Source organism: Mirounga angustirostris, unplaced genomic scaffold (assembly GCF_029215605.1).
Source record: "Mirounga angustirostris isolate CCGP_5_RB_7025 unplaced genomic scaffold, mMirAng1.0.hap1 SCAF_2, whole genome shotgun sequence".
NCBI classification, from domain to species: domain Eukaryota; kingdom Metazoa; phylum Chordata; class Mammalia; order Carnivora; family Phocidae; genus Mirounga; species Mirounga angustirostris.
Genome location: NW_026991710.1, coordinates 88,605,851 through 88,633,823, shown reverse-complemented (window position 1 = coordinate 88,633,823; position 27,973 = coordinate 88,605,851). Strand labels below are relative to the sequence as shown.

General features: G+C 38.7%; 2 protein-coding genes across 5 annotated transcripts in view; both read left to right on the top strand.

The window, feature by feature from the left end:
• Window positions 1-27,973, top strand: part of LEF1 (lymphoid enhancer binding factor 1) — a 120,633-nt gene that overhangs the window by 16,604 nt on the left and 76,056 nt on the right. The window lies entirely within an intron of this gene.
• LOC123847708 (small ribosomal subunit protein uS14-like) lies at window positions 11,696-23,403 on the top strand. The gene is made up of 2 exons (XM_045879501.2): window positions 11,696-11,702; window positions 22,971-23,403. Exons 1-2 carry the CDS (start codon window positions 11,696-11,698, stop codon window positions 23,147-23,149), a joined length of 186 nt encoding a protein of 61 aa, XP_045735457.1. The 3' UTR covers window positions 23,150-23,403.

Genomic DNA, 27,973 nt, shown 5'->3' with positions numbered 1-27,973 from the left:
AACACATCAGTAAGCCACAGGCTTCCCCAACAGAGTCAGGGAGCTTACCTCCTATAGGACTGAAGGTGAGAAAGAATCTAGGCTTGGACAAGCTGGCCCCCAAAGAGAGAACAAAGAGTCAGTCCATCCTTGCTCATTTTCTTCTCCAAATCACCAGAGATGAGTAGCTTTCCCTTGTGGAGAGTGAATGAGGGGAGGGGAGAGGAAAAGGCTGCAGCAGCTGCCCAGAGACCAGAAGTTCCTACTTTATTGGCCAAGCTAGGGAGGAGGGAAAAAGGACAGAGTGGGTAGCCCCTTAGTCATAATCCTTGATAGACTGATCAGACTGTGGGCCAGAGACAGTAATGGTAAAATACATCACACATCTGATGGGAGTCGCAGTGGAGTGCTGCTGGTAGAGTCTGAGGATCTAGATCCCAGTGCTCTGTTACTGACATGCTGTGTGTTCTTCAGCCAGTTACTTGTTCTTTCTGGACCTTGGTTTCTTCACCTATAACATAGATTGCCACTTGTTTTATTTGCAAAAATGTACAGTACTCTGTGTTAGTGATAGTGTTTCTAGAACAGGGACTGACTACATCGGAATTACTAGTGTTCTTGTTAAAAAGGCAGATACCTGGGCCCTTCTGCAGATGTCCTGAACCAGAAGCTGCAGGCAGGTCATGTGTATGCACTTTTAACATGCTACTTTATTGATTCTTACTTAAAGTAAGGTTTGGAAAAACACTGACCCCATAGATATAATTTAACTGGGATTCAGAATACCTAAGTGACTTGCACAGGTCTCAAACCAAGAAAGCAGTGGAGCACTCTGGGCACTTCAGCCCCAGAGCTCACATTCTCTCCGCTCAGCCCTATCCAGCCCTATCCTTCATAGAGACCCCTGGCACTCAGTTCACTTCTAGTCATCTCAGGTTCCTCCTAAAGTGCCTTGCTCCATTGGCTACAGAATAAAACCCACATTCTTTAGTATTATTTTCAAAGCTTTCCACAGTATGGAACCATCTACCTTTCAAGGCTTGTCTCCTCACCGCCCTACCCTGCAGCTTACCGTTCAGCTGCATTTCCAGACCTGTACCCTAAACCCTTTCCCAAATCCCCATCTTCAGTTTCTTATCTTGGTCTCCCTGAAATGCCCTGCTCCCTCTTCCCTGCCAGCACAATCTTGTTCATCCTGAAAGGTCCAGGCTGAATGGTACCTCCTTCATGAAGCCCCTCCTGATTCTACCACCAGATAAAACTAAGTGCTGTCTCCTGAGGGTTCCCACAGGACTTTTATAACTGTTACAATGTCTTATAATAGTTGGTCATCTCTGTGTCTGTATTTCTCACTAGTTGTTAGTTCCTTCAGGATAGGGCGCATGTTTTGTTAGTCTCTATTGCCCAGAACCTGTTACACTACCTGGCATAGAGCAGGTTACTTCCCAGATGTTTGTGGAATAAATTCAGAAAATTTTAATTTTCACCAATACAGGGCAATAATATCAGATGTCATTCCATATTTAAATGGAGATTCTTAAAAAAAAATAAGCTCATACATTTCACAAAGCTGAAATTGCTCTTAGAAATTCTCTGAGCATTCAACATGGAGTCCATGGACTAGACATTAGCTATCAGTTTTGAGTACATCCTACATAGGAACTGTTCTAAGTACTTTGTATGCATTTGCTCACGCCATCCTCAGAATAACCTGATAATATCCCTAATATCCCAATTTTACAGATGAGACTGGGGCATAAAGAGGAGTGAGAAACTGAGGCATAGAGGCCATAGAAAGGATTAAGGACCACTGTAAAACAGATCAAGAAGTGGGAGGTCATATAAAGTAGGTCATTAGCTCCAATCACACAGCTAGTAAGTAGTGGTAACATAATTGGGGCCCAGGTCTTGACTCCTACTGTGCTGGGTGCCTTCTGCACCTCCAGTTTCTTATTATCATCACTGCCACTGGCACACAGAAGATGCCAGGTGACCATGCAGTCAGTCAGCTTCTCGCCAGTGAGATGTAGCTGATTCTTATAAAGGTTTTGTGAGTATAAAATGAGATAGTATATGAAATTATAAATTTCTTTAACATTATATTTGGTAGAAATAGCTGTTGTGCTAATGGAGAATATGGAGTTCAAAGGCAAACCAGTTAGATGCCTAGGGGAGGGGAGATGTATAAAAAGATGGCAAAAGTTCTAACTTGATGATGAGGGGAAAGCATTAGTGGAAATAATGAATTTAGAAAGAGGAGCAAAGTTTCAGGAAAGACATTCATGAGTTTGGCTTAAGGATTATCCTGTGTTTCTCTCTGATGCTAGGAAAACAAAAATTAACCAATATCTGGAACCCAACATATTATGGCCACTGTTTTGGTCCATGATTGATTCATTGATTGATTTTTTTTTTTTAAAGATTTATTTATTTAACAGAGAGAAAGAGAGAGAGCTTGCACTAGTGAGAGGGGCAGAGGGGGAGGGGGAGAGAATCTCAGGCAGACTCCACACTGAGCGCTGAGCCTGATGTGGGGCTTGATGCCAGGACCCTGAGATCATGACCTGAGCTGAAACCAAGAGTTGGATGCTTAACCCACTGCGCCACCGAGGCGCCCCTTTGTCCATGATTTATTTAAATCAGCAGTGCCTCATAGAATCACTTCATTTACTCTGAAGCTGCCTGGATTTTGACAGAAGCCTCTGTATGATTATGAGGCACAGAACTTCATTTTGCGCAGAGGTGAGGAGAGTAATAGTATTAATATACTAGTAAGTATGTAATATCTAATGAATGCATTTACATGCATTTTTCTTATTAAATCCTTGAAGTGAATATTACTAGTCTTTCCATGTTTCCAATAAAGAAACTGGGGCATGGAGAAGTTATTTGATTGCTGTAGTCCCAAAGTTTAGTAAGTGGTAGAACTTGGATTCAAAGCCAGGTATCCCTGATTCAGGAGCTGGGACCCAAACCATAAATTAGTTCCTCCCTTGAAAAGGTACTGAGAAAGAATCCTTAGTCAATGTTTTGAGGATTAAAATGCCTGTTATATGTGTGTTTTATTAAACAGTGGAAACGGTTCAGCTTTAGTGGTGGCTTAAATAACAGGTTCTCAGGAAACTTAAATTGTCTTCTGGTTCATTCAGCACATAACCATGTGATTGCTTTAACGTGTTCTTGAAAATTCCTGGGAAATATTTGTTCTTTGGGTGTATCGGACTCCTTTTGATAAACGTCTAATTTTTATGGGAATCCCTATGCTCACTTCTAGGGCCCAGTGTCCCCGAGTCTTATGGACTAAATAGATTAATCAATAGCTGGGTGGCCAAAGGTTTTGGGACTCTTGGAATCTCTTTAATAAATGATGTTGCCTCTTTATTGAATAAGAACTGAGCATTTACAGGCAAAAATCTACTGCCAGAGTGTTCTTTGCACAATAAGCAATTAAAATGTGGTATGTGCTTCATTTTTAGGAGCTGTTAGTGGTGATTTTTGTGATACCATGATATTAGGTTAAGTAAGAGAAATTAGTTTAGAATTAACTGGAATGGCGATCATTCCTGAGAAGTTGCAACAGTGGGTTTCCTTTAAAAAGTGAAGAAACTTTTCTTATTATGGAGATACTTATTAGGAGTAATCTTCTTTCTCTCAAAGAAAATGTCTTTTATTTTTTGGTTGTTTTTTAAGAAGTAACATATATATTTTTTAAATTGTGGGAACTCATTAAAGAATAGAAAAAATAAAAATATCTATATTTCTATTCAGATATTATTTCATTTATATATGTATACACATACATGTTTTCAGATTTCTTTTTGCATCTATACTTAGAATACAAACATTTTTATAAAATGGGCTCATAAGATTTTTTTCATTGTAATCATGTGCTCATCTTTTCATGTGAATAAATATAGGTTTGTATCATCGGTTGTTATGGTTGGATACTATCCAGTTATAAGAATATTTCATTTTTTTATTATATCCTCAGTTATGGATGTTAAAGTATTTTGTTTTTGTTTTAAACAATGCTAAAATGAAGCCCTGTTAAAAATTCACATAACCTATAATCTACTTTTTATAGGTTATATAGGTTTAAGTAGATTTCTAAGGTTAGGTTTTCTCTGGTTATATAGATTTAAATAGAAATCTAATTAAATAGATTATAATTAAATATGTATTTATGTATTTATATATTTATGTGGTTTACATGTTTATGTGAATTGCTTGTTCATATCCTTAAGGATTTATGGGAGCTTTTTTATATATAAAGCATGTTAATCATTTTGATCAACTACTCTTGAAATAATAGTGGTTCAAAATAATTCACCAAAATTATGAATATTTTTGTTTCTTCATAACAAAATTAAGATCTACGTGCTGGTTATTGTGTAAACAACTAGCTACTTCATTAAAGAAAATACTTTCCAGCATTAGCTTGGCTCATTTCTTGTATTTTATTTCAGGAAAGAAGATGCTAATAAAGCTCTTTTGTCCCTGGTAGAATGGTAAAATAACCAGAAAGGACACTTTATCTCATTTCACTATTCAGAAGAAGAGATCCGTTGTTGTACCTGTCTCAGTTGTCTCTGAACTAACCCTAAAATTTAGGGTTAAGCAAGTATCCTGGTAGAATGAAGACAGACACCAGAGAACATTTATTTCAGGAATGATTTATCATTCATCCTATAAATATTCATGTATACTCACTTTGAAAGTCATTGTGCTGAGCCGTATCGTGGATATATGTCCATGAAGATGGTCAGCACCTGTAGGGAGGTTACGGTTTAAACGTAAACTTGCGCAGACACCCAAAGCTTAATGCAGAGAGTGAGGAGGAGCTACATGAGTAGGACAGACCCTGGGGTACAGGTGGGGCAGAGACAAGCCAGGCCTCCTGGAGGGGTGCAGACTGTTACAGCCTTTCCACACAACTGCAGTGTTTACCATGTGCCATTCTTTCTTTACCTGCTTGCAGTTCAATGTGGCCCATTCCAAGTATGATAGTATTTGGTTTACTTGTTTAAAAATGATTGCATAGATAGCTCTGTTCTGGTCAGGCCAGGAAAGTTGATTAATAAATACTTTTTAAATTAAAAGGTCATGCTTATTAAGTAACCTAGACAAAGAAGGATTTCTAGAGCATTTTATCTTAAATTTATTTTTAAAATAAAGTTAGTTGAACACATCCATCCTCAAACATTTTAAATGATAAGGTTTATAGACATAGCTGCCAAGTGAACCGGTGGTTGGCAAGAACGAAGGCTAGGGGTTAGACCTTCTTGTATTTCACGTTGTTGGTACTGTGGCACTATTTTGTTAGCACAGACGCCAGAAACCTTTACATGTAAGACATTTGCTCTGTGTGCTCTTTCACCATATTTTAAATAGTAATTGTCAGATTTGACTGCAGTTGGAATTAGGCAAACAGAATCTCATGAAGATAGACGAATTTCCATTTATTTATATCATGTAGTGGCTTGAGCCCAAATCCAAGATCAGCCACTTGCTAGGTGTCTAATGGGAAAATTACTCTAAGTTTTGTTTCTGTTTCTTCACTCACGGTTTGAAACATTGCATGATGGTTGCATACAGAGCTTTGAAAATGATGTCACCCAGTTAACATAGGAAATACTTGGTCAGAATCCATAGTGGGGAGTCACTGCGTGCTAGGAATAAGGTGCTGAGGTAGGTCTGTGCATTGAAGGCCTAAGCATGTTTGCTTTCATGCCTTATATACCATTTATCAATTCTAAGCTAAAGCCAAAGTTAAATAATGCAGGATCACGTTAACTGGATTTTATGAGGGATTCTTATGTATCTAATTGGGGAAATTAGAAATTAAATTTTTCAAAAAGAAACATTTCCTTCCAAGATGGCTGGGTATCTGGAAAGAACAGAGGTCTCTGTGTAATGGCAAGAGAAATAAGACCATTAACCTACAAATGAGAAAACAGTTAATAATTCGGGGGTATCTGAGATGTTTATTTTGTGTTTAATAGGGTTTTTTTTTAAGATTTTTAAAATTTATTTATTTGTTAGAGAGGGAGAGCACAAGCGGGGGAGCAGCAGGCAGAGGGAAAGGAAGAAGCAGGCTCCCCGCTGAGCAGGGAGCCCAATGCAGGGCTCCATCTCAGGACCCTGGGATCATGACCTGAGCCGAAGGCAGACGCTTAACCGATTGAGCCACCCAGGCACCCCTGTTTAATAGTTTTTGAGCGAACTCAATAATGTGTATGCAATGTGAAGTTTGAAAATACTTGGCTACCTGAGGAAAGACTAATTTTAGAGGGCTTTTTATTTATTTATTTTAAAGTTTTGTTGATAATTGCTTGGTGGGGCAAAATTACTGGTGTGTGGAGTTAGACAAGTTATTCCCTAGCTCTGTGTCTTTAAACATGTTCCTAACTGGTTCAAGCATTAGTTTTCTTATCTGGAAGTGGTAGTAACAAACTGTTGTGTGGACTAAAGGCACAGTCATGTTAGTGCACTTTCCTGGTTTCAAAGCTCCCAGGGTTCTTGGTGCCAGACCTTTGAGCTGGATCAGAGATGGAAACACATTTGCATTTCTCTCTAGTTATTTTATCAGTACTGAAAGCAACGGAATTGACTTCAGTGCTTTGGCAAAGGAGGTTTTTCTGCTCTAATAGTAAAGCAAGGTCTGATGGTATGAGAAAGGTAGAGAATTAGCCGAATACTGCTTTTTCCAGGCCCTGGGAGGGCATCTTGTATGATAGTAACTTTCTGGGGGCACCAAACGTGCAAACTTAATAACCAGGTGAGGTCTGGATATCGAACTTGAGTAAATCATTGGGTTGAATTGCTTACCATTAAAGGGCTTTCTTCAGAGAACCAGCCCATACCTGTTATTTGCTTTCCTCCTCTTCTCACACCCCAGTAGATTTCTAGAATTCCTCGTGCATAGTTGTCATCCAGATGCTGCACCTTCATGAGTAAACATTTTGTTGTTTTAAAGTCACAAGGTACCCCTGTGGACAAGGATTAAGCCACACAGTAGTTTTACTTGGGGAGATCACATCCAGGAGGTTTTTCCCCTAGCCTTCTTTTTTTTTTAACTGGGGAAGGAGGAATTTATTTACTTATTCAGCAAACATTTATTCAGTGGTCACATATTTTTTAAATGACTTTATTGAGATATAACTCATGTTACCATGCAGTTCACCCATTTAAAGTGTGCAGTTTAAAGGTTTTTAGTACATTCATGGTTGTGTGCAACCATAACCACAGTCAGTTTTGGAACATTTTCATTACCTCAGAGAGTAACCTCATACCCTTGAGCTCTCACCCCCATATCTCCCCATTCCCTCACCACCCCAGATCTAAGCACCTTCTGATCTATTGTTTGTCTCCGTAGATTTACCTGTTTGGGACATTTTATAAGAATGGAATCATAATATGTGGTCCTTTGCAACTGACTTCTTTTACTTAGCTTTCTATTTTCAAGGTTCATCCATGTTGTAGTATGTATCACTACTTCACTCCTTCTTCCTTCTGGCTTGCCATAGCTCTGTCTTAACATCCCTAAGGTTAGATCCTTTCCCTGATGCAGATACAAGTATCAGTGCAGTGAGGAAAGGAGTTGGTTTAGTCTATTTGGAGAGGAAGGAAAGTCAAAGTTAATTGATAATTCTGATATATAAATCAGTAGTGAGAATTTTTTTTGATTGCAGGTCTCTATCAGCTAAAAAATTTGACCATTTTATAATTATTTATGGATTAAGTACCCAAATTACATAATTATCTGCTAACTCAGATTACCGTAGACACTTAGGACGATGTTTATGGTCATTGATGGAAGCTGCAAATCCTTATATCAAATAAAATTGATAATTTCTCATTATTTTGGTCAGCTTCTTATTAGATCTTAAAGATTTAGCTCTAATGCAAGCTCTTAAAGAGTTGATATTAGAACAGTTGATAACTGTTCGCTTTGCCATTTTCTTGATGTTTGCTTGTGCTTGCATTATTAGCATTATTTTCAATCCACTTGGCACTCTTGCCTATCTGACCTATAGTGATAATCTGTATATTAAATATTTTTATAAGCCTAAACTTTTTAATATAAAAACATATATTGACATTGTAGTGTTTTCTTCCTATACCCCAATGGATAATGCTGTGTTCTCTTTGCATAGTACATTAGAACTCCACTGCTGGAGATGGATGGGGAAAGTAAATTGGAACTACATTCTTATTTGTTCCAATAAAATATTTCTGACAATTTGGCTGCTGTGTGTTTCATGTGAAGGTTTTTATGAGACCAGTAGATGATGCAGCACTATGAAAATACTTCTCTTTTTGTCTGGTTGTGTCAGTTCTTTGCTGTGTAGGTTACTTACAGACTGCTCAGAATCACCTGGCTTTGCTGCACACCCAGCTCTGGGCTGAGGCTGCGTGTGACCCTTGTGTGGCCCAGCTAAATTACATCATTTGAGGTTGTGCTTCACGCTGACCTTGTGTTGTCTCCTGCTTACCCTTCTTGTGGCCCTGCCCTCCAGCAGCTGTGTGGGAATTCTGCTGCCTTCCTTTCCCTAGATTAGATGTCTGTGCTAGGGTGTTTGCTATTTTAAACCAAAAATACACTGTGTGTGCATGTGATGAAACCACTTGGAAAGAGAGCCCTGTGCTGAGACTGTTCTCAGGCCTGACAAGCAGGTTGAAAATTGGGCACTGTCCAAATCTTGACATTCTTGTGGATCTTGATGGCAGAACTCTTTGCTAGTCCCCAGAGAGATCTGCCCAATAAGAAGCTGGTCATTTGCCTTGGAGAAGACAGAAGGGCAGTTGGAAACATCTCTTAGTATAAGACTGTTTCTTCAGCACAAGTTTGTGGCCAGCTTTGTTTTTTGCTGAAGAAATATCCGAAGGAAATGGGCTTAAATTGTTGAATGAATTTAGGTTGGAAGAATTATTTTAGAGGGAGGGATTAATAAATATTGGAGTGGTTTATCAAAGGAAAGCATGGAATCTGATTATTTAAGGTTTGAAGAATAAATGTTTATTTGTATGAAGCGATTTAAATACCTCACCTGGAGGGATCCCAGCCCTTGGGCTGTGCCTGTTGGTCCTGTTTCTTACCCAGCTCCCCCCATCCGCCCAAGTCCTCACCTCTGAGGCAGGTTTATTTTCTTTTCAGTAAGCAGCATATAAACCCTCCAGGTCCTCTAAGAGATTATATTCCTTCCTGAAGGGAAAAATAAATAGGCCAGCATATAGATTATGCTATATAACGAGTCTCCTGTGTATTATTATAGCGTTGTCACCGCAATTCTCAATTATGGCAATTTTTGCTGAGGGGTAGTCTTAGGACTATGTGGGGCCCAGGGCTAGTGAGGCTGCTGAGACTCCATGTGCTTTCCATGCATCTCTGCTTCGCCGTGGTGTCTGTCTGAAGGTTGGTGGCTGAGCACACGGTGCTGCTGTATCATTTCATATGCAGTTCAAGTGACTAAAATTCTAAATTCAGGCTTTTCTGAGGAGTCTTGAAGAATATTGGACTCACTGGAAAGAACTGAGCAAAAGTGGAAGACTCGTTTGTGAGCTGCGGGCCTGGGTTCAGCTAAGCGACTTGCTTAGGTGTGAATGAGAAGCCTGGGATGCTTCCAGTGGTTATTTTGCTTGTTACTTTGCTGGAGAAGGCTAATGATAGAATCATAAAAGAAAGGGTTTCTGCCTGATAAACTGAAATTAGATTGGGGCCTTGGGATATGGAAAATGTGATAAGCTTATTAGGAATGCAACCTAGAGAAAAATATTTAATAACTGGAACTTATTTCTGGCGTTTTCTGAAAATGGTAAAATGAAGGAAAGACAGCTTTTTTCTAAAAGAAAAAAATCTAGACTTTGAAATGTTGTTATTCACATTTTCTTGCTGAATTTTGCTGTTGCAATTCTAAATTCATGTAGTTTGTACCCCTTCCTTCGAAAACAAAAAATGCATCCTAAATAAAACAGGCATTGGAACTGTAATGCAGTAAACTGAGGTAGGCAAGCTGTTAAGAGTTTTCCAGGTCAGCACAGTTTCAGACAAATTTTTCAGAGAAAATTTACAGTTTGGTACCTTACAACCAGGCCTGTTGATTCAAAATCCTATCGAACAGACAAAGGCAGCTTTTGTTCACCAATTACTGGTGTTTCAGAACTAAGAGATTTTGTACAAAATGAAGGGAGGCAGTTCTTTCAGAGTCATTTCTTCGATGTCAGTGAATTTCAGAACTTCATAGACTAGGACAAGTAAAAAAACTAATAGTTCATTGACTAATATTTACTTAAGCAATATTATATCTTTGTGAAAAGGGGCTTTAATAAATGTGATGCATTCAATTTTGTAAATTCTTTAAAAATTCTTCTGCTTTCCCAGTCTTTTCATCTTAAAGCCTTGTCATTTATTAATTTGGAGTCTCTATATAGAGCTACATATATTAATTGGGGCAGACATTTGCAAAAATAGCAATTTAAGTATTGGAATTGAAATATCAGAGGGTTTTCTGATAGCTAGGGAGTGCAGATTACTTGGCATACATAGCACTATATATAACCCTAGAGATGCAGTATAATGATATATAGTTGACCTGCTTGTTTTCTGTGATTTTAAATGCAATATTGGATATATTTACACAATATGCTTAATAAAAACAACCAAAATGTCTTTTTTTTTTTTTAGAAATCAGAAATATCTTCACTCTTATTTGCTATTTTAAGAAGAGTAGTATATTGGCATTGATATATTTAGGTTATTGTTTCCTTAAGAATTTTTCTGCCTTGTTTGGTGACTTCAGGTTTTGATTCAGATTATCATGGCAGACTGAGTTGTGCCTGTGTGTCTGGAGCTGGAATTGAAAACCTCTTTTGGCTTTTCTATTCTCTCCTCTCTTATTAATAAGGAATTACGCATTTACAATTTCCCAAATAACTTGTGATTTATCACGAATGCAAATTTTACTCTGCTTAATTGACTGAAAGGGTGCCAGGGAGGGGGAGGGGCAGTTCCTGAGAAGCAGCTCCAGTGGTTCACCTTGCATCAGGTGTCTGCAGAGTCTTCAGACTGAAAGCATGTTAGAGTCCCTTTCCCAATTGGAATCACTTACCCCATCATTTTCGTTTTACCCTTTAGGCTTGAAAAAGTGTGTATTTAACCATCAGTTCATTTTGTGTGGTCTGAGTTATAAAAATGCCCCTGCTGGTTTTTCCATATGAAAGACATGTTTTTCATTTGTGGAAACTTATATAATTTTTTTTTTTTTTTTGCTGGCTTTCTTTTGTGCTGCTTTAAATTAAAAGCAAATGTACTTCCCTCCCCTTCATTCCTGCTTCCCCACCCCCATCTTTGCATGTTCCAATTACAGAGTTGTGAAAATAAGTCATCTTTCGGCTTTTGTTACTTTAAAACAGCTATCGGTGATGTCAGAGTCAATACTAAAAGCATTAAGAATGCTGGCAGAATGTAATGCAGCTGCAATCCAACATGATGCTGGAAATGGGGTTGAGAGCATAAAGGCTTTCCATATTCCCAGGGCGCACAACTGCTTGCGGCCTTGGCTTTGATCTCTTCAAAGGCTGCTGCCTCCTCCTAGATGGAGAGACTTGGCTGCCACTCGCCTGCGTTGAAAAAAGGCAGAGGTCTCTATTCAGGCAGAAATCAATCACTGTGCAGAAACAATTATGTGTAATTCAACCATCATGAAAACAGGACGAGATGACGGGTTTGTTACCTGAGTGACTGTGTGGAGACGGGGGAGCAGAGAACACTGGAGTCCTGCTGACCTGCCACATCTCGATGACAATTCTAGACATATGAATGATGTGGCAGGCGGGGGAGGCGTGATGACAAATGCTGGTCACGCTGTCCAGCAGAGCAGAAAATGAGGTTACAATTGGGAGATAATGTTTGCATATGTAACCATATTTCAGCAAGCTGAACAACTTCAGGGAACAGACCCTCAGAAACTCTTGTGGGTATTTGTATCTATGTATACTAGCATTTGAATTTGATATTAGCTGAATTAAGGCAAAACTAATCCTAGTAACTTGAGAATTGTATGGAAGAGAGAAAGAAAGTGAACTTTGGGTTAGTACATTTGCTAATTTGGAGTATATCCTCCTGACACCAAACTGAAAACACCACTGAAGTTTCTACCCTCATATGTATGAGTCTTTCTCAACATCTTCTGGTTCAAGAGCAACGTTTTTATCTTGAGTTCATTAATCTGCCCCAAAAAAGCATTGTTTTTTCATCTTGATTTAAGCTCTTTGGAAAAATGGTTTTGTCAGTTGTGCTATCTTCCCATGTTTTCAAATGTTATTTTTCTAAAGCAGCCTTCTGAATTGCGTTGAAGTTTCCTTTCATTGTGCATAAAAGCAGGGCCTTTTTTCTAGGTAGGAAATAACTTTTTGCTTTAAGTAGAAGTATATTTAATCTCAGAGCCCTGGCACGCAAAGCTGTCGAGGCATTTATTTTTATTTTAACTTGCTCTTGTCACCTAACAAAGGCATAGGAGTAACCTCACACTTTGCCAGCGGGCCTGGCTATGGGGGTGGAGGGGGGGACAGGCAAAATAAGATGAAAACCTAGATGGCTGATTATAAAATGGTATTGCTGCCGCTCAGCTTGCTACCCAGGCCCGGGTTTACCTTTTATGCCGCTCCAGCTTAGACATCAGAGGCGTGAGAGCTGCTTTGAGTTACAGATCTTCAAACAATAAGTCAAAACAAAAAATCAATCCCCTCCGGTCCCTGGGTGCAGTTATCGAAAGATAAAAGAGAAAAATAAAGTTATGCTAAAGCAGATAGAGGAATGGAGCAGAGATGCCAAGGAAACTCGGAGGACAAGTGCAGAGTTGAAGTGGGCCTCATGTGAGCCAACATCAATGGATTTTTATCTTATCAAAAAGTTTTAGGGTTGCCAGTTCTTTTCAGACTGGATCCAGTCCGCTCCAGGGCTGCCTGGAGCATGGGCTTCAGTAAAGTGGCTCTCCGCGCCACCCCCTGCCCAAATATAACCACATAGGAATTAGATTGCATTTCACTCAAGGTATAAAACTTGCCACAGACTTCAACAGCAAATTAGAGGTTTCAATAATCCCTCGATATTTTGAATATAAATTGAGGAGAGGGTTTTTTTTTTTTTTTTTTTTTATGTTCATTGAAATCTATAGATTTACGTGAAAAGTAAGGCAAATCTCAATAGTGTGTGTTCTTTCTTTAAGACAAATTTCTAAGGAGAGCAGGAAAGCCCCCAGGAAGTCTTTTTGAGGTAAGAAATCTGTGTTTTTCCTCTGTTTCTTGTGAATAATGTCATATTTTTGGAGATTAATTTAACTAACTGTCTGGAACATTTTTGCTAGCATTTTGATATATGAGGCCAGAGTGCATTTTTATGAATCTAAGTTACAGAAAAAAATGGGGGGGGGGGTTATGCTTTTAGATATTTGTCGCTATAAACATTTTTGAGGTTATTCAAGATCTACTTTCCTCATTAGCTTCCCTAAAAGTCTTTCATAAAATGGCAGCTCAGCTTTCATTCTTATCCTTCCCTTGGTTTCCCCTTATTTTCCTCACTGATCGTGTACCTGAGCTTCTGTCAAGGGAGGCCGGCTTGACATCCATCTCCCTAACCACGGTGGAGCCCAGTCTGCCCCTTGCTAGGTAATCAGTTTCCAGATTTGAAGGGAGAAAGGGCAGTTAGCTTGGCATTGTAGAACCGGATACCCTGCTATTTAAGGAAACTTGTTTTATGTATAAATTATAGTTAATCATTTGAGTAAAACCATCATAGCTTTCATTTGCATAGTTGAGATGACTCACTGTTTTGAAAATTAAATAAACTCAAATGGAAAACAACCACACACTGCGGGTTGCAACTTTTATTTCCTAGCAGAGAGTTAATGAGCAGAAAGATGGCAGAGCCATTTCCACACATCTAAGGCTAAATTTTTTTTTTTGAACTATTAATGAATGTACTTTATTATAAACATTGAAGTTTAGAGTATGTGCTGTAGGCCTTGAGAGAAGTGGGATGAAGATTCTTTCTAGTTTCTTGTAATTAAGCAATGATAGAAAATCACAATCTGTATTTTTAGGCCTTTGTCCTCCAACTCTCCTTCAGGCTGGGTTCAGCTAGCATTTCCACTCCAGTCTCTTTACCATTTCCTATCTTTAATCCCTTCTTGTCATCCTTCCAGGCTACTTAGAGGATGTAGTTAGAAGTGGCTTCATGTTTACATCCGAGGAAGGAAAGAAGGCAGGGGAGGAAAATGGGGCAGGGTGGTGAATCCCACACAGAGGTACCATGCCCCAGCAAGCTCCGGTCTGGCCTGCATGGAAGAACCTTTGAATTCCTGGCATCCCAGCCCTACCTTCTGAACTTTTTCACTCTCATACAGCCAGCAGCAGCTGCGAGGACTTGGTTGGGAAGTGGGGTGGCCAGGGTGGTGGTGGGGGGGCAGCCGCCATAATCTCCAGCAGTAATATCCTTAACCACCCCAAATAAACACCTATGCTAAGTAAAACATTCTTCAGGATAGAACCTCTAATCTCTTCTTCCAACCAGATTGCTCTTCCTAAACCCCTTTTACACAGAAATGTATATGCTAGGTAAACTGTCAGGCATATTCACACGTGTCTGGATACCTGTCTATATATGATGCAGTGTATCCAGCTCATGAATCTGATTGCCTGTACTTGAATCCTAGCTCCACCACTTAATGGCTGTGGGGCCTTAAGCACATTACTTAAGTATTCTAATCCTCCTTTCCTTATCTGTATAAAGAGAGTAATAGTAGTAGCTACCGAAGGGCTCTGTGTAAAGGCAATGCCAGTGCAAAGCATATTCGACATTTAGGTGCTAATAAATGTTAGCTGTTATTGTTGCTAGAAAAAAGTCTGTTCTGCACTAAATTAAAACATTATTTGCATTTTCTTACTAACTTTTGAGATGTACTGTCTTACCTATTTATGCACTTTTGATATTTGCATTTCTTCATGTCCCGTTCCCAGAGTAGAGCCCAGGCTCTGGAGGGAAATGTTGAGTCTGGCCTGTTTTATCTAAGCCTGAGTTTCTATTGAAGATGCAGAAATAGGAGGTTTTGGTGTGGTGGTCTTAAGGGCTGCATAATCGTGGGAGGAAATCTATGGTTAATAATTCCTTAAACTCTAGGTTTCAGTAATTTGGAATTTAGGGAAAAAATAATTCATATTTTTCTAGCCTTTTTAATATACTAAAGGAAAAAGCTTATCTCTTTCAAAGGAAGAAAATTTTTAAATTTCATGAGTGGCATATCATATTTAGTTGGATATATTCTGTAGGACAATATTAAGTTCTTATTATAGAGTATGTGTATATGTAATTCACTCGCATTTGGAATGATAAAAAGGAAAGCCATATTTCAAATATTTGAATCAAAATATGGGTTAAGGATCTAAAATTTATACTATTCAGGGATATGGTGGATGACACAGCAGGATTCAGGTTACTAGGTTGTTAGAGTCTTTCAGGATCAAAGCAGACTCTGGGCAGTGTAGTAAGTGACTAGTACCTGTCCTCCCTACATTTAGACTTCCTCCCTTGCCCACCAGCACACCCACCTCATGCCATCAGACAGGCCATCCTGCTTTACATTTCTCTCCTCGGTGCTGGAGGGCAGTTTTATCACATGCAAACTCTAAGTTGAAAATCTGAGTAGTATCGGGAAGATAACTTTATGTTGTATAAAATACTACTTGGCCCTTCTGTTTTAATAGGAAATCTCTAACTTTGAGATGCTTTGTGTTGTTTTTGTAAAAATATGCTAAAAAAACTTATTTAATTTGCCCCTTTTTGTACTGTTTGAAGAATACTTATTTAGGGGAGGGACACCAAAATATATTTTAATTAGTATTAATTAAAGTTAATTTAAAAGTATTTAAGATGAAAACACTGAAATTTTGACAAGCCAAAAGAAAGTTAGTCTGAGTTAAATAGCTTTTTCCTTAGCAGAAATGATCAGATAACTTTTTCAGATTTTTTCCAGTTTTATTGAGGTAGAATTGACAAATAAAAATTATATATATTGAAGGTGTACAATGTGATATTTTGATCAACCTTTTAGAACTTTAAAGAAACACACAGCTCTTATTGGGGGCTATTTAATTTTCAGTTATTACATATCTCTGGATAGATAACTTCATAAAAATTATTGGATGGTATCTCTCATTTTACTCTTGGCTATTTGGAATTAGAATGTTATTTCAAAATCTGGCAGACATAGCAAATAATCACAAACATTTATGCTTTTGAAAGAAAAAATACAAATCTTATTGGAGAGCACATGACCATAAATGATTTTCAGGCATGATTAAATATACTTCATAAAACATGTAAATCATAACTCTAACTCTGCAGGTATGAGTCCTAAAAGGCACACTTCTGGCATTCCATCCTTTATGCATTGCTGAGGTCTTGAGATTTGTGTGGGGTATCCAAACCTGTAATGTTACTAGGTAGCATAAGCATCTAAAGGTTAAAAACGAAAACAGGGTGTACCTGGCTGGCTCAGTAGCTAGAGCATGTGACACCTGATCTTGGGGTTGTGAGTTTGAGCGCCACGGTGGGTGTAGAGTTGGGTGTAGAGCTTACATAAAAATAAAATCTTTAAAAATAAATCAATAAAGGGGCGCCTGGGTGGCTCAGTTGGTTAAGCGACTGCCTTCGGCTCAGGTCATGATCCTGGAGTCCCAGGATCGAGTCCCGCATCGGACTCCCTGCTCAGCGGGGAGTCTGCTTCTCCCTCTGATCCTCCCCTTCTCATGCTCTCTGTCTCCCATTCTCTCTCTCAGATAAATAAATAAAAAATCTTTAAAAAAATAAAAAATAAAAAAAATAAATCAATAAAGCTTATAAAAGCAAAACCAAAAAAAAAAAAAACCCCGAAATTCAAGGAGATGTATTTCATTAGCAGTATTTGAACTGGCAATTTAGTTTAACATGTTTCCATAAAGATTAATCCTTTGATTTTAGAATACTTGGTTGAATAGCCAGTGTAACTGAAGTATTGAAGGCTTAGGGGGGAATATATATAGTAGAAGGACAAAGCAGAAATGGTAGAAAGTTATAAATTTTATAAAAGGCTAAACTAACATCATATGGAAATTTTGAATAGTTCTTCATAGAATTTGTAGTACTTATGCATCTTAGAAAAGATGAACTATGCTGTATAATTTTTAAGTTTTTAATAAAATCCTCTGGAAATTATTTTGCATTTCAGTTCAGAGGGGTTTTTTTCCCCTCCTCTTGTCTACCATGTTTTGTCTTTCTTCCTGAAGTTTAACCTCTGAAAGATTTAATTAAGTCTTTTGCCTCAGATCCTCACTTTCCTATGAGCGGTTGCCCTGCTTCTAGGTAAAATGAGGCCAGTTTTTGTTCAGCTTGCCTGTTTGATAATTTTGTGACTAGTTTTCTTTATGGATGGGTAAAGAAGAAGTCAGCCCAAGGAATTTTAAAGGATGTATTTAATCACACATACTGTTTTGATGTACATTCGGGGGTGGGAGGTGGCTTGTGATGAAGCCAAAAGAAGAGATTCCTTGGAGCCAGCCCATGGGGTGAGTGGGAGGAGGGCAGAGGAATTGCAGGCCCCAAGCTGGGTTAGCCCCTGAAGGATTCAGAGTGGATAATTACCTACACTGTAGGGCTTGAGAGGGGCTACAAGTCAGTGCTTGCCTAAAAATCTCTCCCCTGCTGGCAGTCCATTGAAGTGTCACTCAGCCGGCCTACTTGTTCCCAATTCCCTCTGTTAGAGGTTTTCTACAGACAAAGCAGGGGCGTTGTTGCCTACAGGCCCCTGTTCAGGGCCTGTAACCTAGACACTGGGAAGGGGAGAGGCTCTGGAGGGGGGCCAGCCTAACTTTCTGGCTGGTAGACACAGCACTGTAGCGCTCCCCAGGTGAGGCCAACCTTCTGCAGGAGTAACTCCCTCATTTCTCACTCTCCCACCATCCTCCACCCCTAATGGCAGGGACACCATCACTGAAAATAAATGGATCACTCTTTCGTATGTATTTGAGACTACTGGGATCGCCTTCCTCCCACCCCTTTTCACTGTCCCAGGCGACCCAAACATACCTCATTCTTCAGGCCTCTGGTTTTGGATGTTTTGCCCTTCTGATCCCCCTCCTATTACATGTTTTGCTTTGATGCCGTTAAAGCCTTGAGGTTTGAACCACTTGGCACTTCGCATTGGGTTTGACCACTACAGCATAGGGATGATCTGTGTGGCATCTTTCATTCTGGACATTAGAGTCCTGTTAATGTAGCCACAGGTTTTAGAGTTATAATCACCTCTTGACACCTGGACTCAAAGTTAATTTGGGGCAACTGAAACTTCCGTCTTCTTACAGCATGTTGGTGTATGAACCTGTCAACTTGCAAAGTTTAACATTAAGTATCCTCAATGTCACTTGAACATTTTTAGCCATTTTGGCTCTAATGATCCCATCTTTTTAAAGATTTTATTTATTTGTCAGAGAGAGAGAGCACAAACAGGGAGCAGCAGGCAGAGGAAGAGGCAGACTCCCTGCTGAGCAAGGAGCCTGATGTGGGGCTCCATCCCAGGACCCCAAGATCATGACCTGAGCCAAAGGCAGATGCTTAACCAACTGAGCCACCCAGGCACCCCAGATTCCATCTTTTTTATTCTTCCCATTTTCTTGTCCTATTGGAATATGCAAGGCAGGCATCTTCATCCTCTCTAAAGTCACCGATTAAAATGTATGTAGAGGCAGGGCTAAGAACAGACTTACTGAGGGTTCATCATCAGTACCCTTTGGGTATTCTGGAAGTATCTTGTTTAGACTTGGAATCTTGGTTTTACTGTTGGCTTGCTGTATGACTTGAGTGATTCAACTTCTCAAGGTGTTAATTCCTTCATATATAGAATGATGATACCTCCTACTTCCTAGAGCATTGTAAGGATTGGAGATCAGGTATGTAAATCCTCAAAAATAGTGCCCAACACATAAGTTGTGATCAACAAATATAAGTTCTCCTCTTTGCTTTGGAATCACAGAGGTAAAATTTAATTCTTCATCCCTATGTCTTGAATTAATTGAATCCTCTCGCCCATCAGCTTCACAGTCTTCTAAGATTGAGTGCCACTTCTTTTGACTGCCCCTCCTGTGGTCTCCATGACTGCACATTTGAACTTTAAAGAAAGAAGACTGCTTTGGGTTGATTTCTCCCCTAGTCCTCTTTCATTACACTGAATTAATTTATCAGTTGATAATTTAGAAGATGGTGACATGGAGGAGGAGGAGGTGGGTGAGGGGAATGGGATAGTGGTCTTCAGATCACTGAAGGACTACTAGTGTGGAAGAAGAAGTAGACGTACTTTGTGTAATCACAGAGAACAAAATTATACAGGTCCACAACCCTTTATTCATAAAGTTGGAATGGAAAAATATCTGAAAATTGAGCCTTTTGATAAATTTGGTGGCAAAATCTGATGCTAATGTGAAGTTATTTATAGTCTTTAATCCACTAACCATGCATATTCTTGTGCCTCACTAAAAAAAATGAAAATGTGTTTGATTACGGAGTATTGCCCTGGACCCACTGAAGGAAATATGTAATATACAATGTGTGTCCTATATTACTTTTCTACTTCTGAAAAATTAACTTATAAAATATATGGCCCCAAGAGATTGTGGGCCTCTACCAGTGGGTAGATAGAAGTCTTGGAAAGACAAATACCAGCCTAGTTTAAGGAAGACTTTCTCACATATGGATGATAAAGTGAAATTATTTTTCACCATGATGACATCTCAAACACAGATCACTTATGGTGGGGATGGGGAGGTGCTATGCTACCATCTCTTAAGGGTGTTGTCAAAGGAGTTTATTGAATAGAAGACTGGACCTCTAAAGCCTCTTTGAATTCTATATCAACTCTACCTTTGTTAACTTAAAAGACACAGTTGAGGGGCGCCTCGCTGGCTTAGTCAGAAGAGCGTGTGACTCTTGATCTCGGGGTTGTGAGTTTGAGCTCCCTGCTGGGTGTAGAGATTACTAAAGAAGATAAACTTTAAAAAGAAGGCACAGTTGATTTAGCCTTAGGAGGATGAGTTCCAACAGAGGTTTCTCTGGGAGAATGAGCCCACAGCCCCAGCTCATTCTGCATTCGAATTAGGATGTCAACTAATGGGGTGCCATGCCAAGAGTGCAGGCACTGATGACAGAGGAGACTGTAATTGCTTTACATTTATTACTTACGTTTCATGATTACATAGAGTGCTCTAGTCATTGTAAGGTTTAAATGCTGAATAAAAGTTGTATGATAAACTTCTTTTTCATGAGGTTGAGCTAACCCAGAGGTTTTCACAGTGTGATCCCTGGAACAGCAGCATTAGCATCACTTGAGAACTTTTTAGAAATGTTAAATTTCTACTCCCATCCCAGATCTACTGAGAACTCTGTACATGAGGTCCAGAAACCTGTTTTTATTAAGCGCTCCAGGTGATTCAGATGCATGCTAATCAGTAAACATTATTGAGTACTTTTCATGAAGAAAGCACCTGGAGGAGCCCATGGTGCTTGCACTCTAGGCCTCAAAGCATGGTTGATAGACAGATCCAGGTTACTCTATGCCAAGGTGCTATTTTAGAAGGGCTGTAAATGAAACTCAAAATGTAGAAGGAGAATAGGGGAGGAGGAAAAGGATTCTAACTGGGACAATGAGAAAATCTCATTGGGAAGAGTGTGCTTTAAGACATGTATAAGACTTTTGGGGCTACAGAATGGGATAGCATTCCTGACTCAGGGGAAAGAACTGTTAACCTCCCCATTGAGTAACTCGTTTGTCTCTAGAATGTCATTGGAGATACAGCACCAACAAAGAAGAATTACGACAATACTATAAGCCAGACTACTGGATTACATTTTTCACATACTTTGGATATCAAATAAATTCTCTTTGGACCCAAGTGCCTTATCTTATCCTTGTTAAATTTCATCTTGCTTGAATAGGCACATCAGTCTAGTCCTATAATGTTTTGGATTCCTGAATCTGTCAACCCCATTACGTAATTAAATCATCCAAGTCATCAATAAAAACTTTAAACTTGCATTTGAAATTTCCCTCCTGTTTGATGTAAATCCAACAACCATTTCAGTGCACTTTCTGAACTAGAAAGAAAGAATCCTGATTTCTTGTGTGGTTTGTAAAAAAAAAAAAAAAAGTCTCACTCTGTCATCATACCATATACAACACACCCCTTTATTTTTTACTGGGAACTTTTTACATTTTAAGCTTTTTATAAGTATGCCTTTATATGATAAACTGCACAGGGCAGGATTTGTCTGATCTTTAGCCTGTCAGAAATTTTAAAATTGTATTTATGTTCCCAAAGAACCCATCCATAATTTTGACTAGTAGCATATATTGGCTTTTGCCAGAATACCACCCAAATCAAAGGGTCAGTCTTCAACAATCTCCTTTTTAGACCACTTAGGCAATTTGTGGAGATGGACTTTGATGCTGTTGCTCGAGAAATCAGTGTTTCCAAATGTCTTTCGACCAAAATTATGTCTAATGATATATGGAAGTCTATTTTTATGATAGCCTCATGCATAATTGTGTAGGCATTGCCTAGGGACTTTTGAATGGTTTAAATTAGGGAAGACGATCCCTCTATAGCACCTATCACCATGTAATACTTTAATATTGTTTAAGATTAAAAAAATGAATACTTTATTTTCTTTTCTTCATTGGGGACAAGGCTAAGTTCCAGGAAGTAACTTGGGAATGGTGAGGAAGGGAACATGTTATTTTTACTTTATAGAAAATTAACTGGAAAGCCTTTTGATGAACTGTAAAGAGTTACTATAATCCTAGGCTGACAGCACAGCATTATAGGACTGTCGAGTAACATAAAAGAGTATTCTTTGCCTTTAAGGATCTCATCAACATTATCCAGATAGATAGTTATCTGTCAAGCTCTTAATGGCTTCATTTAAAGAGCATCATATAAGCAGTCTTTTTTTTTTTTTTTTTTTTAAAGATTTTATTTATTTTTTAGAGAGCGAGAGAGAAACAGCATGAGAGGGGCAAGGGTCAGAGGGAGAAGCAGGCTCCCCGCCGAGCAGGGAGCCCGATGCGGGACTCGATCCCAGGACCCTGGGATCATGACCTGAGCCGAAGGCAGACGCTTAACCATCTGAGCCACCCAGGCGCCCCATATAAGCAGTCTTAATAATTGGTTCTGGTCACCTGTGTTTCAGGCTGTCCTTCCTCTTTTCTTAACCTGAATTCCAGCTGTGCTCTAAAAATCCTTGTGTGAAGGGAAAGATTTGAAGGACTATTTCAATTCATCCTTAAACTCAAAGGGAAGTGTGCGAAGTACTGTTTTTCTGTAAATGAGCATTGGGACTGATGATGTTATGGAAGAAAGAAATGGAAAATGGGATCACTGTTGAATAAATTGGTGACTCCTCACTCTGGAAATAGCATTACCTCCCATAACATTGGCTTACGTGAACCATATTTCTTTCCTAAATAGATGCTATTTATTACTGGTACTTCAGACAGACTAAAGAAAATTATTCACAATGAATACACAGTGTTGACTCCTAGGGTTATACCCTAGTAAGTGCCCAATATTGATAATCACGTTTTTGTGCCTCGGATTTGCAACTAGCTTTTACTAACATAAAATTAAGTGTGTTTCTTTCTTTTTTTTTTTTTTTTAAGATTTTTAAATTTTTATTTATTTGACAGAGAGAGACACAGAGAGAGAGGGAACACAAGCAGGGGGAGTGGGAGAGGGAGAAGCAGGCTTCCCGCAGAGCAGGGAGCCCAATGCGGGGCTCGATCCCAGGATCCTGGGATCATGACCTGAGCCGAAGGCAGACGCTTAACAACGGAGCTACCCAGGCACCCCATGTATATTTCTAACTTTATTTAAGAATTAGAATACCAACCTTTTGCCTCGTTGCATCCAAGAGAGCAAGACTGGTCACCAGCAGCTGTACTGGAGCCATCCGAGGAAATTTGGCCAGGGTTCTCGTTCTTGCCACGTCTGCTCAAGCCGGCACGGTCTCATCCGGAAATACGGCCTCAATATGTGCTGCCAATGTTTCCGTCAGTACGCGAAGGATATAGGCTTCATTAAGTTGGATTAAGTGAACTTCCTTGAATTGGTCATCCAAGATAACCTACCTTAACTGCAGATATCCAAGATACCTACTTTAATGCCAACTCATTGTACATGAAATAAAAATACTTCAGTTATGAGTGCTTTAATGTGAATGGAATGGTCAGTTGATTATAGGAATCTCCTTTTTAAAATGTACTATTTTCTCAACAGTTCATCTTCAACATATGTGGCTTAATTTCCTTCAATTATATAAAAGTACTCATGCTGAACTCTGAAAAAAAAAAAAAGAATTAGAATACCAAGATATGTCCTGAATTAATTGGGAATATTTTGTTGTTGGATAGATTTATGGAGAATGAGGAGAAAAGCCATACATAGTTTTGTTGTTTGTTTTTTAGGTGGAACACCCAGGGCAGGGTTTGTTGTATATCTGGAATTTCCTCAGAATCTAGAAAAATGCTGTTTTACTTGGATTGTTCTCTCTCCTTCTGCCTCTCTGTTATTCATGAACGACCATGTTTTTAGAACAGAGCATTCAGAATTCATGCAATCCATACATGGTTTGAGCTTCTAACTACTCCTTACCAAAAAAGTTATGATTCTGAGGCTTAGAGAAACTATGATTCAGAGATATTTTTTCCTTCAAAAATTATATAATTTTCTTTGGAATTCTAGTGCTCTTAGAATGTTAGAGGCATTTTAATTGACCACTGGTCCTTGGGAATGGAAACGGTTTGTATGTTTCTGTGTCTTTCTAGTGAGCTGGTTGGCTAATCTAAACAATTTGGAATTGACCAGAGTTCCATATAATCAGCAAGACTCTGATGTGGCCAGAATCCTATAAAGGTGTTCAGGAAACTTGGTTTTCTATATTCCCTTCTTCTTCCCTTAGGAGTAGCAGGTTTGGTAATGTCAGGAATTAGAGAAAGAGCAGAAACAGAAGAAATGTCCTGATTCCCTTTTGAGAGGTTGGGGGAGGACGGAGTGGTGAAGATGGAATCCAGTGGTGAAGATTGGAATCCAGTTTCTACCTGGCTCTATTTTCCAAAATGAAAGTGTTGTGTATGATTTAATAGTTTTGGAAGTGCTCACTTATTTTTATCTGTGACAATATTTATGTGACTGCTACAAACAACCTTTATTTGTTTATTTTTTTAAAGATTTTATTTATTTATTTGACAGAGAGAGAGATAGCGAGAGCAGGAACACAAGCAGGGGGAGTGGGAGAGGGAGAGGCAGGCTTCCTGCCGAGCAGGGAGCCCGATGTGGGACTCGATCCCAGGACCCTGGGATCGTGACCTGAGCCGAAGGCAGACGCTTAGCGACTGAGCCACCCAGGCGCCCGCTACAAACAACCTTTAATGATAGGCATTTTTATGGATTCTTTTCCTCTTTTTATTTTTAATATGTATTAAAGCAACAACAAAGAAATAAATGAGCTAAGTTATACACAGCCTACCACCCTAATAAATAACTCTTTCCATTATTCATGATCTTTTCTAGTCCTTGCCCATACACATACATATCTTATATTTTTGTAATCTCATCTGTGTAGATATTTATAAGTATAGGTGCTCTGTCTTAACTGTATATTTATTTTCTATTGAAAGTGAACATACCTCATAATTTATAAAAGGACTTCTTTAGAGTCAGCTTTAAAATAAATAATATCTTTCCAGGGGCGCCTCAGTGGCTCAGTCGTTAAGCATCTGCCTTCGGCTCAGGTCATGATCCCAGGGTCCTGGGATCGAGCCCCGCATCAGGCTCCCTGCTCCGCGGGAAGCCTGCTTCTCCCTCTCCCACTCCCCCTGCTTGTGTTCCCTCTCTCGCTGTCTCTCTCTCTCTGTCAAATAAATAAATAAATAAATCTTAAAAAAAAAAAAAATAAGTAGTATCTTTCCAAAGGGTAAAAAAAGTCTAGCTCTGCTTTCAGTCATCAGTTTATCCTTTTAAAAAAACCCTCTTTTTTAAATCCTTCCTTGATTTTCTAACAGTGACTGATCTCCTGCCAAGCTTTTATGGATACAGTTTTTTAAACGACAACTAAATAGTTTTGCTTATATTGTAAACATTGCTATTTAGAGGTCCTGCTCCAGTTTTGTTCAGCTTTTTATTGTTTTTCTTGAACCTCTAACTTGTCTTTGGAAAGCAAGACTGCAGGTCTTTGTGAAGGTCCTGACTGCTGGACTCTGTCTCCATTAGTAAAAGCTCCTTTGTGGGAACTCCACACAGGTGAATACTCTCAACTTTTGTAATATGGTTTGCATATGTATTGATTTTTGAAAGGAGTACTCCCTCCTGAGAATGGTACATAATTCATTTGCTGTCCCCCCCGCCCCGGCAGTCATATATTATGAGAATATTCTTTGCATGTCTTACATTAGCAAACCTCCAATGACTGGAGAGTTAGAGAAATAAGGTTTGTGGGATTGAAATGTCCAACACAGACCCCACAGAGAAGATTCAGGGCTGTGGTGGAAGGCTCCAGAAAAAAGAGACAGAAGGACAGACACCCAGTCTTTGACCTGTTCTCTTTGACTGACTCAAAACACTTGAAACCTTAAAATCTGTTTCCTACCAGGCAGCCTTTACTATCTTATACAAGTTATACTCCCGACGTCCGTAAGTTCTCTGTGACTTGCTTTTTCCCACTATTTATATTACTAAAATCTCTGGTTCCTTATAGTGGCAGAGTGCTACAGTTTTCTACTCGAATAGGTGAGATGTGCTGCAAGACCAGTTGGGGAGACTACCTGTAGTCCCATTGAGGTGGTTTGACAGATGGTTTTCAAATACATGGAAAAAAAGAGAACAAAAAATTTGTGACAACAAATTAGTAATTATAAATAATTTCTTATCGTTAGTGAACTCCTGACCTTGCTTCTTTCTAGCCACCGTTCCCTTTTGCTCTGCAGTCTGCCTCTCTCTGGAGGATCACATAAGATTTAGCTTCAGCGATTTATAGAGCAGCCTTCAAGTGGTCAACATTTGCTTAGGAACACAGCTTTATAAGTGAAATAAGTAATTTTTAGATATCTTCCATTTCTTTAATAGTCCCTCAAATTTAGAGGGATTTGAAATAACATAAGGATAAGATAGGATATCCCAAAAAATTGATTTGTCAGGTGGGAGGTCCCAGGTGTAGTTGTGAGCCTATCCCTGGTTTCAGTGTGGTGTTCTGGACTCTGGGCCTTTTCTTGTGGTATTCTTTTTGTCAAAATGTTCCCCCACATGGAAAACTTCTACTGGGCCACTGACCCAACTTATTGTGTCACCTCCCCCAAAAAGCCCTCTTTGAGCCCTAGTTGACCTTAATTACTCTTGAAGTATTTTTCTCATGCCTCAGTTAATAGCATTTTCCACATTGTGTTAAAAGTTACTAATTTACATCTCATTCTCCTCATTAGACTGTGCACAGGTTCTTCAGGACTGGGGCCACTTTTATAGGAGTAGCCTCTAAAATAGGGCTCCCTAATAAATCAGTGAATAATGGAGTAAATAAATGGTACTTTCTACCTCTTTTTTTTTTTTAAGGTTAAAAAAATCAGGAGATAAGTATGTTAAGAAACTATTAAAATGCAGTCATGATTATCCATTTGTGATTTATCTTAAGTTTGATCTTTTTTATCCACTTTGCTTCATCCCTATCAGATCTTTATGTACATACCAAAAGGTACAGGAAGGTCAAATTCAAACTAATCGGTTTAAATCCTGGTTAGGAACTTAGATGAAAAATATTGACTGGGGAAATTGACATAATTGACTAAAATAACTTCTGAACACTCACTAAAAATATTCGTGATATCTGGGGTTTTTTTATTGTCAGAATTCTTAGTGGAAATGAGAGAGTTTCAGAACATAGTTAAGACCAGTGGACTCTGAATAGGACCATTTCTTGAAACGAACAACAAAAACTACCCCATTCCAGTAAGGTTGCTTCATGTCCATCTAAGAAGTTAAGCATTCAGAATTGGTAGATTATGGGTAGTGTTGTGGGTTTTGGTGGTAAAAATAAATTGTCAGTGTTCACAGTTACAATTAGTAACTTTTTGAACTTACACTTTTAAATAATACAACATAATACATTTAGGCTCATCTCACACATGAATCACAATGGATTTGACCAACCTTTATGAATTACATTAAATTGAAGTCTGGTAAGTCATGGCCTCTCTTCTTTGGTGGTAAGACTGCACATTCACACTGCTGCACCTAAACCATCTGTTGTGGGTCAGTTGTTTCCAAAATTTGACTACTATTTTCTAAACTCGTATGCTTAAAAAAAAAGAGTCTAAACAAATGATTTTTTGGAAAATCTTAAAGTTGCAGAATCCCACTAATACCATATGAATTATCAATAATATCTGCATATCTGCTGAACTTCCACAAATTTTCATTAGTTTATCAAGTAAATTCTAAGACTAAACATTTCACCTGTAACAGTGGGAAATTTAAAAATGATAATGTATGGAGGGACATATTTAAAAGCACTGGAGTCTTACCATTATAAGTAATATTGGCCTGATAATGACTGAATTATATTGAATTGATAAGTGTAATGAATACTCAGTGAACTAGCCCAGAGAAAAGTAAGTGCCAGTCTATAATGAGAAATTAAGTTAGTGTGTTAGAATTCTAAGTTGGGAGGAACTAAATTCTATATGAATAGCCTTTCGGTAAAGAATTCATTTCAGATTTAACAAGTAAAAATTAATGTTTACCACAGTTAGTACAGTAATGCTACATTAAAGCATATGGAAAAATCTGGTGATACCTAAAAAGGTATCACCTAGAAAGGTAAAAAACCTAGGTTTTAATCCTAGGTCCAAGTTGGACTCTGGACTCTAGA